Source organism: Kryptolebias marmoratus, linkage group LG23, assembly GCF_001649575.2.
Source record: "Kryptolebias marmoratus isolate JLee-2015 linkage group LG23, ASM164957v2, whole genome shotgun sequence".
Taxonomy (NCBI): domain Eukaryota; kingdom Metazoa; phylum Chordata; class Actinopteri; order Cyprinodontiformes; family Rivulidae; genus Kryptolebias; species Kryptolebias marmoratus.
In genome coordinates this window covers 2,855,005-2,871,453 of record NC_051452.1, presented here as the reverse complement: position 1 = coordinate 2,871,453, position 16,449 = coordinate 2,855,005, and the positions used below count along the sequence as shown (strand labels likewise).

General features: G+C 38.8%; 1 protein-coding gene across 1 annotated transcript in view; it reads left to right on the top strand.

Moving 5' to 3' along the window:
- Positions 1-16,224, top strand: part of LOC108244316 (E3 ubiquitin-protein ligase Midline-1) — a 38,277-nt gene extending 22,053 nt beyond the window's left edge. Inside the window, exons 4-10 of the mRNA XM_017430419.3 lie at positions 4,483-4,590; positions 6,621-6,769; positions 8,321-8,448; positions 10,329-10,472; positions 13,971-14,132; positions 14,220-14,427; positions 14,511-16,224. Coding sequence (XP_017285908.1) covers positions 4,483-4,590; positions 6,621-6,769; positions 8,321-8,448; positions 10,329-10,472; positions 13,971-14,132; positions 14,220-14,427; positions 14,511-14,859 — 1,248 coding nt within the window. The 3' untranslated portion in view covers positions 14,860-16,224. The remainder of the gene's footprint in view (positions 1-4,482; positions 4,591-6,620; positions 6,770-8,320; positions 8,449-10,328; positions 10,473-13,970; positions 14,133-14,219; positions 14,428-14,510) is intronic.
- Positions 16,225-16,449: the final 225 nt, after the last annotated feature.

The following is a 16,449-nucleotide window of genomic DNA, read 5'->3' as shown; positions in this document are numbered from 1 at the left end:
CAACATAATAAAATGTATCTGGATGAATTTCTGTTTGATTAGTAAAGCTACGCCACATTCACACAATCTTTGCTCAAATGGTAACACAACAGGATAATCCTAAACAAATGTATGGTTGGGAAGCTAATCTAACCAACTAACCAGGAAGGCTGTAATTTACTGACTAAATGTAAAGCAGCAATAATAATCATGCATTCACACCAGCAGTTAGAACAATGCTGCTGAATTTGATTCAGGGATGAATTTTGTAAATATGCAAAAGTTAATATTATTGCTTTTTAAGCGTTTCAGCCTTTCATTCACCACAAAGCTTCATTTTAGGAGATGGTATTTAAAAAAAACATCTTGTAACGCCACCCTTGCACTTCTGTGTAGACAGTCAAAACGCAACCTTTTGAAAACAGTATCATAGCCCCACCTCTAATCTAACCAACAACAAGGGAATATCTTGTTTTTATATTTCATCCCCAGCACGCCAGCTTTAGTCGCATGCTCCGTGCTTTGCTTCCTGTTTTTCGGTGGTTTGTAGCAGCTTTACCGAACTACAGGAACTGGTGTAGTTACTTCAGCAATTTGAGTTTAAAAATGCTGCTGCGCTTACAGGGATATTTTTAGAAATGGCATACAAAAGTATTGTTTTGGAAAAACTTTTTCCATTTGGACAAGGCCTCTAGTTAGCTCATTCATGCTAACATTGCAGATTTTATTTCTTTTGGCAAATAAGCAATCCCAATATGTGTATTGAAAACTGCATAAAACCTAGCTGTTTACCTGTAATAAGGGGTGTAAAAGATACAATTATCATGGCTCAGTTTCTAGTACTTTATGGTGATTTTTGAGGCACTTCAAGTTTAACTTAATCTTCTGTTTTTCAAGTTTTTAAAAAACTTTTTTTTAAGGGTATTTCCATCATTCCAGGCTTGGAACATCGGAGCACATCTGGGGTTAAATGAACCACATAATGCTTCTTTCAGGCTACAATTTGTCATCCTGATCATATGCTCCAGGGGGATCTGTTTACAAAATGATTAGACACATCACATCTGCACATGCTACACGATTAGTCCGGTTGCAACTGAAGAATCAGAATATTCGGCCTGCAAAATGCGATTCGACTTTTACAACATGCTGTCATTGTCATTATTGTAGGTTGGGGAACTTTTTAACTCTGTCTGATTCGTGCAGAAAAACAAGAAAGTACATTTAATTTTTAGTTAATGTTACAAAACCTGAAAAAAATCTGGATGCTTTAATGTTTAAGCACAGAAAGACCTCCCAAACATAAATGCATGCTATTTACACAGTAAACTGCTCCACGTTGATGTAAAATGAAGTCAAAGAAACCAACTGGCAAAGGTGAATTTATAGATGCAGAGGCACTGCTGTACCACCGAACTAAAGGCATTCAGCTCAGCGTGTCTCATATTACCAATGAGATGTAATCCAGGTGGCAAATTGTTTCTTTTGGCAACGTGATCCCAGAAAATGACATGAATGCTTTTTAAGAAGGGACTTTTTAGGGAGCCCTTTACAGGCTTGTTTGGCTCGGTGAAACAAAAGCAAATGACTTCCCATTATGTCATTTTTAAAGCACCTGTCGACGTGCAGCAGATGTGTGTTTGTGCAGTATTAAGTGTGTAATCTTTACTGGCCCTGAAACACTCGCAGCGGACTTCCTTTTCATTGCTCCCAACGCTTTCGCTTGTTGCTACAAGAAAACTTTACAAGGTGCTGAAAGGGCCGCTAGGAAATGACCACAAGCAGAAATTGCACATTACGGTTGGACCTGCAGTCGTATAATTGGGCTTGAACTACTTTTATAGCCCGATCAGAGCTTCTAACTGTGAAGCGAACCAAACACTCGGGAGAACTGAGCTGGCTGCGGTTTTTATTCCGAGGGAACTCATGACAGAGCCACCTCGAATGTAATCAACTTCACTTTTCATCAAATATGTTTTATAGAATGTAATTTGAAGACTATAACCATTATGTTTTTGCCAGTCTGTGCGTGTCTGTTTCTAAAATGTCTAATGAACTACTGGACGAATTTTGATGAAACTTGCAGAAAGTAATCATTAAATGTACATTTACAACTGAATAAAATTTGGAGCGAATCTAAATCTAGATGGCTGGTAGAGCTAATTAACGTTTGCCACCATAAAAATAGCCATAACTCAGTCAGCTTTACAGACATTGAGCTAAATTTTAATATGGTAGTAGTTGACAGTCATTTACACATACCTGACACACTTTGAGCTACACATCTATTATATTATAATATAATATATATTGCATGAGATAATGTTATTGACCAAAACAGCTACAATGCTGTCATTTCTCATTTAAAACTGACAAGAAAGGCAGTGGGCAATATTCATTCCTTCAAGGATGCTTTTCTTGATGTTTTAATTAGTTCTTTATTGGGGTCTGCATAGGATGCATCCAATGCATTCCTATGGCAAAGATTGTTATCCACTTGCAAAAGTGTCTCTGGTTTTATTCATATAGTCACTATTCTTCTGTCAACTTTATTGCGGCCCGAACGAAACAACGTACCCACACAAATCGTGAAAGTCTTAGATTTTCTTCAAAATGTGCAGTGCGCCCTGTGTGTGTGTTGTTGTTGTTGTTGTTGTAAGGCGGACGTAGTAGAGAACACCATGAGAACGTTAAAGGGGGAAGTGTGGGCGGGTATGTGCGTTATGCAGAACATCGTTGTTTTAACAACCCTGAAAATGGCAAAGAGACGCTTATGAAGCACAGTTTAAACTGAAGGCCATCAGCTACGCGGAGGAACATGGAAATCGAGCAGCCGCGAGGGAATTTAAGATTAATGAATCGATGGTTCGCAAGTGGAGGAAGCTGAAAAACGAGCTCTGACGGGTCAAGAAGACGCAGATGAGCTTCAGCGGAAATAAGGCGAGGTGGGCCGAGTTGGAGGAAAGACTCGAGCAGTGGATCATCGAGCAAAGAACAAGTGGGAGAAGCGTTTCCACGGTCACAATTCGACTAAAAGCAGTAACGCTAGCAGAAGAAATGAAAATTGAACATTTCCAAGGAGGTTCGTCTTGGTGCTTTCGTTTCATGAAACTGTGCCATTTTTCCATCCGGACCAGGACTACGGTAGTAAGACTTCGATGAATTTGATTAATGACGATTACTGGTAAAAAAAAAATGTGAATACCAAACTCAGTTTTGCTACAGCTCTTTTTTAAAAAATTGTTTTATCTGTGTGTTTTACCATGCCTCGTGTGTGTTAAATACAGTAATGGCACACAAAAACAGACTGCGCCTTTTAGTACGGTGCGCCTTATGGTCGTGAAAATACGGTACTTTTAGTGGCGTTTCAAGTTAGCACGGCGACGTAATGCAGAAAAAACGATGCCAATAAAACCCAATGCAAACCAATGAGAGGTCACATGACCGAGACTGTGGAGGTCTGTGATCAGAACACGTTTTGTAGCAAACAAACTCGTCCTACACCCACATCTTTTACGATACACATACAAATTATACTATTGCTGCAGGACTTATGGTTTTCTCTTGAATAGCCCTAAAACGCAGAGTTTGACCTCTTGACTTCCTTTCGTTTTCCATTATAATTTTGTCTGATACTGTTTTTCTGATCTAGGTGTGAGGGGATGTTTTTAACTCGTCATATCTCTATTATAAACTTTTACATTAATGAGAACCAACCTTTTCAACACACCTTGTAGTTTTTGCACAGCGAACCACTGAACAGATTTTAGGGAAACTCTTATCATTATATGTACGTCTACTGCTGATTAACTTATGGAGTCATTATGATTTAAAATAAGGAAACAAAATCACGCAGCAAGTGGCATGCTCCTTTAAAGTTTCTCCAGGAAACTTTCTAGTTGTTTCTTATAGTTCCTCTTGTCTGTCAGTAAGACTTCCCAACTTTATGAAGTCTTTCATGTGAAACTCCTTTATGCTACTCAACCACAGTTTGTCTAAATCACACTTTAATTGATCTCTTAGGAACTTAAACTCACTTTAAAGACAGAATCTCAAAATGGGAACTTTAATATTTATCATCAGTAGCTAGCAGACAGACGGTAATGTGAGCACAAACTACACAGCCACTCATTGTGTCATTTCATTGAGGCAATTTGTGTGCACCACTACGCATATTGTGCGATCCTGATAAATGATAAATGCAATGCAGTGTAGCAAATAAGGAGCGATTTTATGCACCTTATATCTGATTCTCAGCATGCTGCTGAGTGTCTTGTCAGCTCTTTTACAGCCCCAGTGCTTTTTGCTTATTTTTTCTTATCAGCCAATGCTCAAACCAGCAGGAGGCAAATCGCTTGAATGTGTCTCATTTTCCTCACGCCTTTGCTTTCCGACAGGACGATGAATGAATATAACAACCTGTCCCTCGTTCAGCACGATGTCGCATAACTACAAATGCATTCCTCCTATAGCATTCCATTCTTTCTGTGAACTGGTTCTCAGGTGAACGCGTCGCACCAGGAGGGGAAGCTCATGGAGGAGTGTGACGTCCTGATTGACATCATTCAGCAAAGGAAGCAGATCATTGGCAGCAAGATTAAAGAGGGGAAGGTGAGGTGAACACACAAAAGGGTGGGTCAGGGGGATGCATTTGTTTAACACATTCTCTCTTTTCCTATAAATTATATATATATATTTTTTAGAGAAGTTGGCTAAAAACAAACTCAGTTTAAATTTTACGACTAGCCACTGGTCTGCCTTTGTACTCGTTTTTGATTATGCTACTGTCCATAATCTCATTTGTCTGTTAGCAAAAAAATCTCCTGAATGAGAGAACAAATTTTAATTGAAACAAAATAACCATTAAATGTACAAACAACTGCAGTTTTGACGTTAACCCAATCTAAGATGGCTAACACAGGAAATGGACTTCAGAAAACACAGGAATGTCTATAACTCAGTCAATTTTACAGAAATTGGGCTAAAATTGGGTTGGTGGTGGCTTAGAGTCACCCCCCACACATACTTCAAGCGCTAACATATCTTAAGCATAACCTTTGGAGTCAACCCTGTTCGTATGTTAGCAAAATATCATGAACCAGAGGACAGATTTTAGAGATTTACATCTACATCTAATTAACTTTTGGAATAAACTCAATTCAAAATGGCTGCTCAGCTAATAGAGCTTAGAAGACAACAATAGCTACAATTCAGTCAGATTTACATTTACTGAGCTAAGAGTATCATTCCCAACACAAACCTTGAGGTGCTAACACATAACGCAAGATCTCGCAATATTGCATGCGATTGCATGTAGTTATTTTAAAGACTTGACCAAAAGAGCTATAATTTCACACAGTCAAGTGCCACATAATTTTATTTTTTTATGTGGTAGTTTATGTTTTGCTCTTTCTTTAAATGTTGGCATAAAAAGTGGCAGGCAGTATGCATTCCTTCAAGGTCTTTAATTTACAGTTGCTTTATTAGTCTTTGAACAAAATATTCTAGAAAAACTAAAGAATTCTCAGCTAATTTATTCTGTTATTGAATGAACAACGGCACAAATTTCTTAAATACAGCAGTATCTTTGCTAACAGACGCCTAAATGGCCAACAGATGGCAAATAGTTCAAATGCCTGAGATGCAAACCCTTTGACACATTCCAAGCAGACGGGGAGGGAAACAACCAGGCTGGCCAAAAGTAGATCCCCCAGCATTTGGAGGAGATGTTTGCTTGTACTCTAAGCCCAGATGATTTTTAAGCTGCGTGTTATAAGACTTGGAATGCTTTGGAGATTGTTTTCACCATGTAATTTGGGTTTGCAGCTTCTTACATTTTATCAAGAAAGAGCAAATTTATTTGTCTACATAAAATTGGAGTCAAGATCACGACCGAATCTTTCCTGAGACAAAGCCTCTGTTGGGTTTTTAATTCTTTACAATCCAAACTGATGATGAAATGTCATTTGACCTCAATCTAACCGGTGACCTAAATCTGGGAGAGGACATTAGGTTGAAAAGCAAACAAGGAGGGGAAAAATCCCACAACTAAATCATTGACATGCCTTAAATATTTTACTTTGGCGAGAAAGTCCAATTTGGCAAAATGATTACTTCCTAGTCAACTTTTTCATTAAACACCTCTGCCTTGTTCATATTCAGTTTGAGAACTGTAAAACAAAGAAGGTTTTATCTCAAAGTGTCGGATTTATCATTCTTTACAGTTGCAAAAGGCTTTAAAACATTTCCTTTTATAACAAGCGACAGGAAGGAAGGTCAAAACAAATTAAGTCTCAGTCCTTAGAACTTTAGCTAAGGATGGATGAGCTCATGCCCTTTGCAATAATTTTCTTTCTCAGACACTGATATCAAGCAGGGACACAGGATTTCTCGCATCAGTCAACCCTGGATTTAACCTTTTTGTGTATTAGTGGCTTTGAAATGTTAACATCCATCTCCATGTGCCCATAAAACTCCATACTTCTGGATCATCTCCTGTCATCAGCTCATAATCTGATCTCGTCTCCAATGATCCACAGCATTCTCATCTAGCTGAGGCTATTTTTCATGCATTCTTTCTCTGACTGTTCGAGCCGTCTCAAAAGCTCTCTTCTGAGAACTCTTTACGCCAACGTTTCCAGGCTCAAAGGCTTCGGAAGCTGGCCCAACAGATTTCCAACTGCAAGCAGTGCATCGAGAGGTCCTCCGCCCTCATCGCACAGGCTGATCAGACGCTGAAAGAAACCGATCACGCTCGCTTCCTGCAGACGGCCAAGAGCATCAACGAGAGGTCAGACAGCCTACACCTTGCCCACGCGTGGCACCGTTATTCAGCACATCACGCTAACGTCTAGCTCAAAGATGAGAGCGCAAACATACATCCAGAGCCAGTTTGAAAACTTCCTCAAGAAAAGATGAGAGGGAACTCCTGTCTTATTTAGCCTAACCTTATTTCACGCTCTCCCTCATCTCTTTGAATAATTGATTTGGCACTTAAAAGCAGAACCTAGTGTCCATTATGGGTTTTCTCGGGAGAAATGAGGGTAGCGATATAAAAAGAAATCATTATCCCGTAGTCCTTCAAACAAAAGCTTCATTTTAATCAGGATCTAATCCACAGAGCTTCATTTATTAGGACAGAAAGTTCCACAGGGTCCCCTCCTCGTTGGACATAACTCCTCAAGTGGACTGTTGGTGTCTTTGACAGTTGTCCAAACCACTTTAACGGTCCTTTTTAGATGTGGTGGAACTAGTGATAGACACCATTTTAGTTGTTTCTGGAGTGCAGGGGACAACTTCACAGTCTTTATAACCATTTGAGGTAGTTTGTCGTTACTATGACAGTTCACAGTCAATATAACATTTATTGGAAGCTCCTACTTTGGAGTAGGTCCTTTCTTAGCTCAGTAGGAACTCTCTAGGGATGTAAGAGAACTTTGTTGGTCCATCCATAAATGTATCAGCTGAGCAAATTACTGTAAATACTCTAAATTACTGTAAATACTCTTAAAGCATCTGCACCAATGCAATTACAATTGCATTGCTAACTTTACTTCCTAATTTTCGCTGATGCCTGCTACGATGTGTTCTTAGAACACATGCAGCACAAAGTAGACTGACCTGTCACATAAGTCTTGACTCATAATTGTTTTTAAATGCCTTAGTGCTTTTTCATACTGCACTTTTAAAACTAAACTAAATATCCACAGGACACGTCTCCAACTTGAATGTCCTCTTTTGTTGGTGGTGGTGAATGTCATGTACATAAGTGGTTGCACTGACTGTGAAATCACAGCAAACACATAGGTCCTTACAACTACTCCAGAGAGGCACTAACAGTCCTTATAACCCTTAACTGTTTGGCTCAAAAACACCTTGAATCTGGGTTTATTTTTAAGGTATCTATCAGCAGGTCATGACCAAAAATTTGGATAAGAAAAACATGGATTGGCTAGTCAATCGCCAGCTACGCCATTTGGCTCAACTCTGACAGATAGTGTCTCATTTTGCAGATAGGGCATTGATTTTCATCTCAAGCTCTTTAAAACCTCCATTAGTGTTTCTACTGAACTCTTTTCCAATAATTTCTCACATCATCAGACATGAACAGTTCACACCTGATCGTAAATGATCATGTTGGAAAGATCAAATCGTCAACAACAACAACGAAGCATAGATGCAGTCCGAAGAGTTCTCCATAATTGCTAAGCTGGATTTAGGCACAGAAAACATGTACATCTCTGGTACCACGTCTGATACCTGATGCAAAATGCTAAACAGTGATTCTACGAGACAACTTGAAATGGTAATATTCCTGTGCATCTCACGACTTATAATTTAGGGTTTCCATGGCAACTGCATCAACGCAGGTGCTGATCCCTGAGATACACCTCACTGACACCTTCGACACGTTTGCCCTGGACTTTACCAGGGAAAAGAAGCTGCTGGAGAATCTGGATTACCTCACAGGTAAACCTTCTCCATATGTTGAGAAACAGATTACTAATTAATCTAAATAGTCATTTTTATGTGTGTCATTTTACAAGGCTTGGAATCAGGTCTTTTGATTTTGTTCCATGTGAAAAATTCTCTTTAAGCTTTAAGTTTCGAATTCCTTTGAAGCTTCCGTCTTTAAGTACCGCAGTCTTTTAACTTAAAATTAATTTTCAGCATTAATTCCCTATGTCCCATTTTTAAGGAGCCATCAAAATGCCACTGTGTGAATTATCAGGACACTATAGCTAAAACTAAAAAGAAGAAAGAAAAAAAAGAAAACTGCATCCCGAGCAGTGGGTTTAAAGGTCTGTGAAAATGACTGGCTCATATTTATTCTCTGCGATGCATGAGGGCTTCGCTGGAGGGCCTTTTCACTCAGTGAATCAGTCTGAATCATTCCACTATGTGCAGCCACTCATGACAGAAGGCCTGGGAGTGGGAGAAAGTGACAGACACAGAAAGAGATAAGAAGTGGCTTTACAACCATTTCAAGCAGGCCTTTGTATCTTTGTTTCTCTACCAATCTATTCTCTTTCGCCAAGTAGCTTCATGGATTAAATGCAGAAGGAATTTATTTTATTTAGTTCACTGTAGGGTAAAGAACAGTGCAAAGCTATCTGAGTGTTAAAGTCTATCTACCGTCTCTGGGTATAGAATGATTTGTGCCTTTTTTTTTCCCCCTCTACTTTCAAAAGGATTGTGATGTTCTTTTCCTGCTGCATTATTGCGATCAGCTTTCCATTTTATCGCCCACCACCGAAAGGCAACAAGGCTTTTGCAAATATCTGTTTGTGTGCGTGTGTGTTTATGTGTCTGTCATTTAGCATAATATCTAATAAACTACTGGGCGGACTTTAATGAAAACTTTTAGGAAATCATCACTGAATGTACAGCTATCATCGTTTCTCCACATAAGATAATTTAAATCTAAAACTCTGGAATGAAAGGCAGCGGGAAATATTAATTAATTAAGATTAATAATTTAATTTGCTTTGAATGTTCAACCTACTGTTTGGAAAAATCATTTTTAACCTATTTGACGTCCTAAATAAAACCCATAAACTCATAAATTGAGCCATTTAAAGGAAGTAAAAGCTCAAATATGGCTCATGTCATTGAAACAAAACCTATTAGTGTTACTAATGCCCCTTTTACACAGGCTCTAATTCAGAAGTCCGGCTCTACTCGGCTCGGCTCTATAAAGAATGCATCGCGTTCACACAGGCCAGTTTGGTCGGTAGCAGAGGAACGCCTCCTCGTGTTGCGGGGGGCGGGGCCGTGGCGCTGGGGGGTGCGCTACAGAAACTTGGCGCCAGTTGTGTAAACAACGGAAGCGCTACAGACAACGTTGGCCCTGTGTTGTTGCTGTTTTTTAAACTTATGGGAATTCTCCTGAGACTTCAGGAAGAGAGGCACGGTGGAAGAAATGCTCTGGATGCCGCCATTGTTGTGCGGAGTAGGACGGCTGTTATCAGCCGGAGATTTCAGGTTTTTCAGTGCCTTCAGCTGGGGGACAGACGGCAGAAACGCTGCAGGGTAAGCTAACGCTGTTGTTTATATTCCTACCTTCGCTCTTTATGCTCGCATCTGGTCACACCCACGACCAATGAGTGAACAGGAGCTAAGCTGGCGCCGCCCACCTGGCTGGCCCTACTCTGAAGCAGGGACCAAAGAAGCAGGGACCGAGTGCGAAAAAAATGCAGATGTAACACTCACAAAGCGAGCCGAGTAGAGTGGAGCCGGGACCGTTAGGGTCTGTGTGAAAGGGGCATAATTTGGGGATATCGACAGTGTAGTTTTCAACTTGAACTAAACATATTTTAGATAATGTTTCTTGTCTTTTTTTTCTACAGCTCCAAGCGCTCCATGCATTAGGGAAGAGTTGTGCACGGCTTCCTACGACACCATCAGCGTCCACTGGACGTCTGATGATGAGTTCTCAATTGTGTCCTATGAGCTTCAGTACGCCATCTTCACCGGACAGTCCAACATCGTCAGTAAGTGCATGAGTGAAGAGGGAAAACTTGAATTAGGTTCGAGTTGATCAGCTGAAGTTTTTGGAAACGGCCAAATGGATTTCAAGCAGCCTATTCAGGCTTTGTTAGAGGGACAGTGAGCTTTTTATGTGAACTCAAGGGTGTTTGAACCGCCAGATGGTGAGGATTTTGTTGTCGAGGGCTTTTTGAACACATTACCTTGGAAGGAAAGTAAAACTGAAGAGGCCTGTTCTCGAGCATACTAATTTGGAGTTGTGTCAGTGGCTGCTGCATGCAGCTTATGGAAAAAAGAACCATTTAGACTCTTAAAATCCATTTAACGCAATCTGTTTTAAAAGTGGTTACACGTGAACATACAGATTGTTTAGAATTTTTAAAACTAAATGTAGGATAAACTATAAACCCTCTACATATTTAATAAATCTTGAGCCTGTTTCTAAAATATACACAAATATCAGCAGGACGAACAAGTTATAGATTAAAGTTGTGACTCTGGAAATTTACCATGGGGCTTTTTTTACCTTTTTTGAAACCATTATTTTTTGTGGCTCTTCATAGCTTTTTGACTTCAGCTTTTATGCACAATTCTTATGGTCTGCTCAGTTATAACTCATTTATATTTATACTGAATTATACTTAGTTCTATCCCATTAATTAGGACTGAAAATTAAAGTGTTTAAAGAAAACCAGCAAGAATGGTGGCTAAAGCTAATCTAATATCTTGCAGGTTGGCTCCTTCAAGATGAGAGTTTTTAACATAAAAATATATGCTTCCTTTTAATAATGTCATTTATCATCTATTGTTCACAGACTGAAATGATCAAACAAGTGAGATCTGGTCAAATTTGTTGGTACTTAGATTTATTCTACAAAATTATAGCTTTAGAAGCTGTCCAGATTAACACAACCATTTCTTGAAAGGAGCCGTTTTTGGTGTTTGCAGCTCTCAAACACATGCAAATTCTGGTTTTGGTGAAGAAAGATAAACAGTTTTCTTTTAAAATGAACTTTGAAAAGTGAATATTATTTTGACAATCGTCTGTGTAATCCCACAGATATAAAACAGACATTTTCAGAAATACTACTTCACAAACCCAGCATTGCTTTGTGTCTTAAAAAAACACCAAATCTTAAGTTTTTACCATTTTTTTTATTAATTTGACGCCTTGCCACCAATAACCTTCAAAATTGTAAATAATGTTAAAGAAAACCTGAGCTACAACTGATTCTTTTTTGTTTTGGAAAATCTTTAGCCATCATAAGAATCTTCTTCCTTTCTGTCGTGAATTGTTGTTAATTGTTGGCGAGGTCAACAGGATCTAGTAGATTTCTTCTGCAAATTGTGAATATCATCATGACCTTTTAATCACACAAAGGAACCCAGGTGAACATGCATTTTTTTGTCTTCCCAAACCAACCAGGTGACCCAGAAGGATTGAGATGTTTTAGGAGAGATGGCAGCTAGAAAACAAATCATCTCAGATGCATACTTAGTGACACAGTGTCCTGTAGAACAACAGACACCCAGACATACACATTACTCAGATACACACAAGTCCCTAAACATTTTGAGCACACTTGAATGAGCAGCAGCTATGAGGATGAAAATGGGGTCAAGGCACCCAAAGACGAGGTCTCTCGCTGCCTTTCAATAAAACCGCCTCCTTTCAGTCTTTCATCTACTGTTTTCTGAAGGGTTCTTTAAAGATTCAAACACTTTGTATGAAAAATCTACAACTATTTCTTGACCCTTTTTCTCTCATTTTCCTTTTTTTTGCTTGGACACTAATGAAACATTCTCATTTTCTCTTCTTCTATCTTCATAAGATTGCCACTTTTTTCATTATGCCCTTATTACTTCTTTTCTTAAAGCATATTAAGAAGTGACGTTTATGACACTAATGTGACATTTTATTTCCCCTCTTGCTATCATATCCCTGTCCCCTTTTGTTCAGTGAGATGGTGTGATGTTTTATTCTCACTCTTATCACATTTACTAATGACAGGGGTGCTACCGTCAGCATCAGAGTCAAGTGCCAGACAATTCCCCCCGGAGCAATTCAGATAAATCACCATGCTAGAAGTTCAAGAACAAACAAAACAATACCCCTAACTTGTGTCCAGCTCAATATCATGTTAGAAATAAATGATTAGAAGTCAAATTAGACCCGCAAGAAGTGCTATATTCTTCAAATTGTTTAAAGAAAATAGTTATTTCTGAAAGTTTTACACCAATTCCCCAAAAAGGTGGTAAGATGTAATGTATATTTACCTTGCAGCTAGCTTAAATGTGTCTGAACATCAGATTTCAAATGCAAAACTGAAAAAAAAAAAAAAATTATTGTACTATGCTAGGCTAACAATGTTTAATTTCTGCTCAATTAGCAGTTCATGCTTGTTTTGTCACTTTCTTCAAATTTTTAAATATAATTAAACTAAATCCTAGTGTGTCAGTTATTAACTAATTTTTTTTGCATGTAAAAGTTTGAGCAAAAAGTTTTTACCTGTAGTTACAGCTATTGGAGACAGTCCAGTTAGCTAGTTTTGTGGTCACATCCAACAACAATTAAGGTTTTTTTTTTAAAAAGAGGCTGGGATTGTGGATCTAAACGAGGCTCAGCAGGACTGACATGTAAAATAACAAAATATGATGGTATCTTCCATTTTTAAATCCCACATCCGGCTGGTCAAACAAACCACCTCATCACTACATCACCCCATCAAGCTACGATGCCGGATCACTCTCACACTTACTTACTACTTCAGCCCTGTGACTACTGTTCTTTTTAGGTTCTTTTTATGTTTTTATGTGATGTTCCCCCATCACTTTCTAATAACAGTTAAACATCATTAAAAAATTCAGGTTTTGATTTGTACACCAGTTAAATTGTGCCTCTGTTGAACTTGCCTATTTCATTTTATAGGCAAAGTAGCATGTCTTAAGAGATGGTGGTAATCTATGGTAATCCAACATTTATGCAATATATTAAGAACAGAAAACAAACCGTGGATGCTCATTATGGAAGACCATTTTTAGTTTAAACTTCTGGGTGGCCAGCAAAAAGCATGAACTAACCAAGTCAGATCCCTCAGGTAAACAAAGCCCTGACTAGAAGGGTAAACATACACCCACACACACACACGCTTGCCTTAGGAAACAGAGTGGAAAAAGCTGAGGTACCATTAAATAAACACACACTCAAGACGCACACACACAGCAGAAAGCATAGTGCTGGTATGAAGTCAACGAGGTGTGAATTGTTTCCTCTTGTGCCTTTTCTCACCCTCTTACCTGTTCCACTGCCAAAGGCTCACACATCCTTTTCAATTTAGAGCACTCTCTTGTCACACAGTTATACATCCCTCCTGTCCTGGAAATTGGTTTATGTGCTAAAACTGTATGAAGTCTTCAAATAATCCTAAAATAAAGTCTCTTTTCCATAGCTTCGCCTTTTAAATAGTATAAAAGTTTAAACAACTGTTGTTTTTATTACTTAGGTCTATGTAATTCATTGGAAAGTTGGATGATTGTTCCTAACATCAAGCAGAACCACTACACGGTGCACGGTTTGCAAAGTGGCACCAAGTACATCTTCGTTGTAAAGGCCATTAATCAAGCAGGAAGCCGGAGCAGTGAACCAGGGACTCTGAAGACCAACAGTAAGGAAATCAAGACGCGCAAAGCCATTGTGTTTCTATTTGTAAAACTGAAATTTATCTTTAAAAGTAAAACTGTTTAACAAACAGGTCAGCCATTTAAACTGGACCCCAAATCTGCTCACAAGAAGCTGAAGGTGTCACATGATAATCTGACGGTGGAGCGGGATGAAACCACTTCCAAGAAAGGCCACAGCCAGGATCGGTTCTCCAGCCAGAGCAGCTACGGCGTGGTGGGAAACGTCTATATTGACAGTGGGCGTCACTACTGGGAGGCTTTGATAGGAGGAAGCACATGGTAAGAATCATATTTCTAATAATAATTTACAGAGCTTCAATGAAGGTTTCACATTAAAAAAAGAATTTGATCTCTTGAAACAGGTACGCTGTAGGTGTTGCCTACAAATCAGCCCCCAAGCATGAGTGGATCGGCAAGAACTCGGCCTCCTGGGTGCTCTGCCGCTGCAACAACTCCTGGGTGGTTCGCCATAACAGCAAGGAGCTGGCCATCGAGCCATCGCCCCACCTACGTCGCATTGGGATCCTGCTCGATTACGATGCCGGATACCTGTCCTTCTACGACGCCGTGGGCTCACAGCACCTCCACACGTTTAATGTTTCTTTTGTTCAGCCTGTGTGTCCCGTGTTCAATGTGTGGAATAAGTGTCTGACGATTCTCACCGGTCTACCCATCCCAGACCATCTAGAGGGACTGGAACCAAACAACTAAAAGGCTACAATCGTTGAGATGCGATCACCATAAAGTCTTTACTTTCAAACTGCACTTGGAGGGAGTTAAACAAACAAACCACATTAAATTCCACTGTTGACTCTAACAACAGCTATGAAACACTTAGAAAACGCTGAACATTTGGTTAAATATATACTACTTTTCCTATTTGGTTATTTATTGATCCAAACCATAGCTGACATGCTGCTCTGGAATAAATAAGCATTTGAGTTTTCCAAAACCAGCTAGCATATTTTAACCATATTTTTATTCCTTATCCAATGCACTTTGGATTATAGTATGGACGCTTGTATTATTGCAAGGAGGAAACAAACCACAAATCGATTTCTCAATCTTTGTACATCGTTTTATCAGACGTCGCACTTTGAAAATCCCTAAAAGTACACGCAGCGCATTCACGCAAAAACACAGACATTTTAAATCAACCGTGGTTGTGAAAACCAGATGTATATTTTGTAAAATCGTCGCACCCCCATGCTGTCCTTATCATCTTTCCCTGCTTCATCAAAAAAGGAAACCAAAGTAGCCATGGCTGTTTGTTAAGATAAATTTTATTCTATGATAACAAATGCTGAATTATTTTTTAAAAACGTGACCCAGAGAAACAGCATTATGCTAATATAAAATGCAGAGTTCACTTAAACCTTGTTCTTTTTTTTGCACATTGTTTACACTTTATTGATGGTTTTGTAGCCTAAAGATATCTAATCTTTGTGCAATTTACATGCATTCATACTGTGGAAAGTGTGTTCTGTTTTACTTTTGTTTTTGCGATCCTACGTTCATGTGATGTACAATAAATTAATCATCTTACCCTAATGTAAAATTGAGGCTAGGGGGAAAATTCACATTTGGGTTGTTTTTTCATGTACTGGGAACTCTGAAAATTAATTAACTTCATGCACACGAGGCTGTCCTCAGACGACAATGATGTCAGTAAGACAAACCTGATTATTTGTTTATTAATTCCCCCATATAAAAAGGCACAGCCAAGTCTACAGTCATTGTTTAGATTAGCCCATTATGTAGTAACAGAGCCAAAAGGCAACTTCTCAATGTAAATATAAAGATTTGGTTGCATTTCTCAATGAAATCTGGTTTGTTACCCAGTTTATTGGACTATTGGGATGTTCTTCAATTCTGCTTCCTTGGAAATACATTTAATACATTGTCATTGTTTCCAATATAAGGTGCTTAATTTAATGTTTCCGTTTTAATTTCACGACCATGATGTTCTGTGTTCAGTCTCTGTAGACATTTTTATGAAATACAGGATATAAGTGCTCACATCACTGTTCCTGGAAATAAGTCTAAGAAAGTGGGAAATAAACATTATTCCTTATAGCATTAGGGTTTGTCTTCTCTTATGTGCCTTTGAGATTGTCGATAGATAAAATATTGAAATGCCAGAAGCCACTTTAGTATTTCTGCAGATCAAATTTTGTGAGAATACACGCAATTTCAGATTCAATAAGTTTAGACGGTGACATTTTGATGTGAGCGACGTTACCAGATGGTCTCTTTATTCCACTGCTGTGTAAAAGCAGTCATTTTTAAGCAGCAATTTCA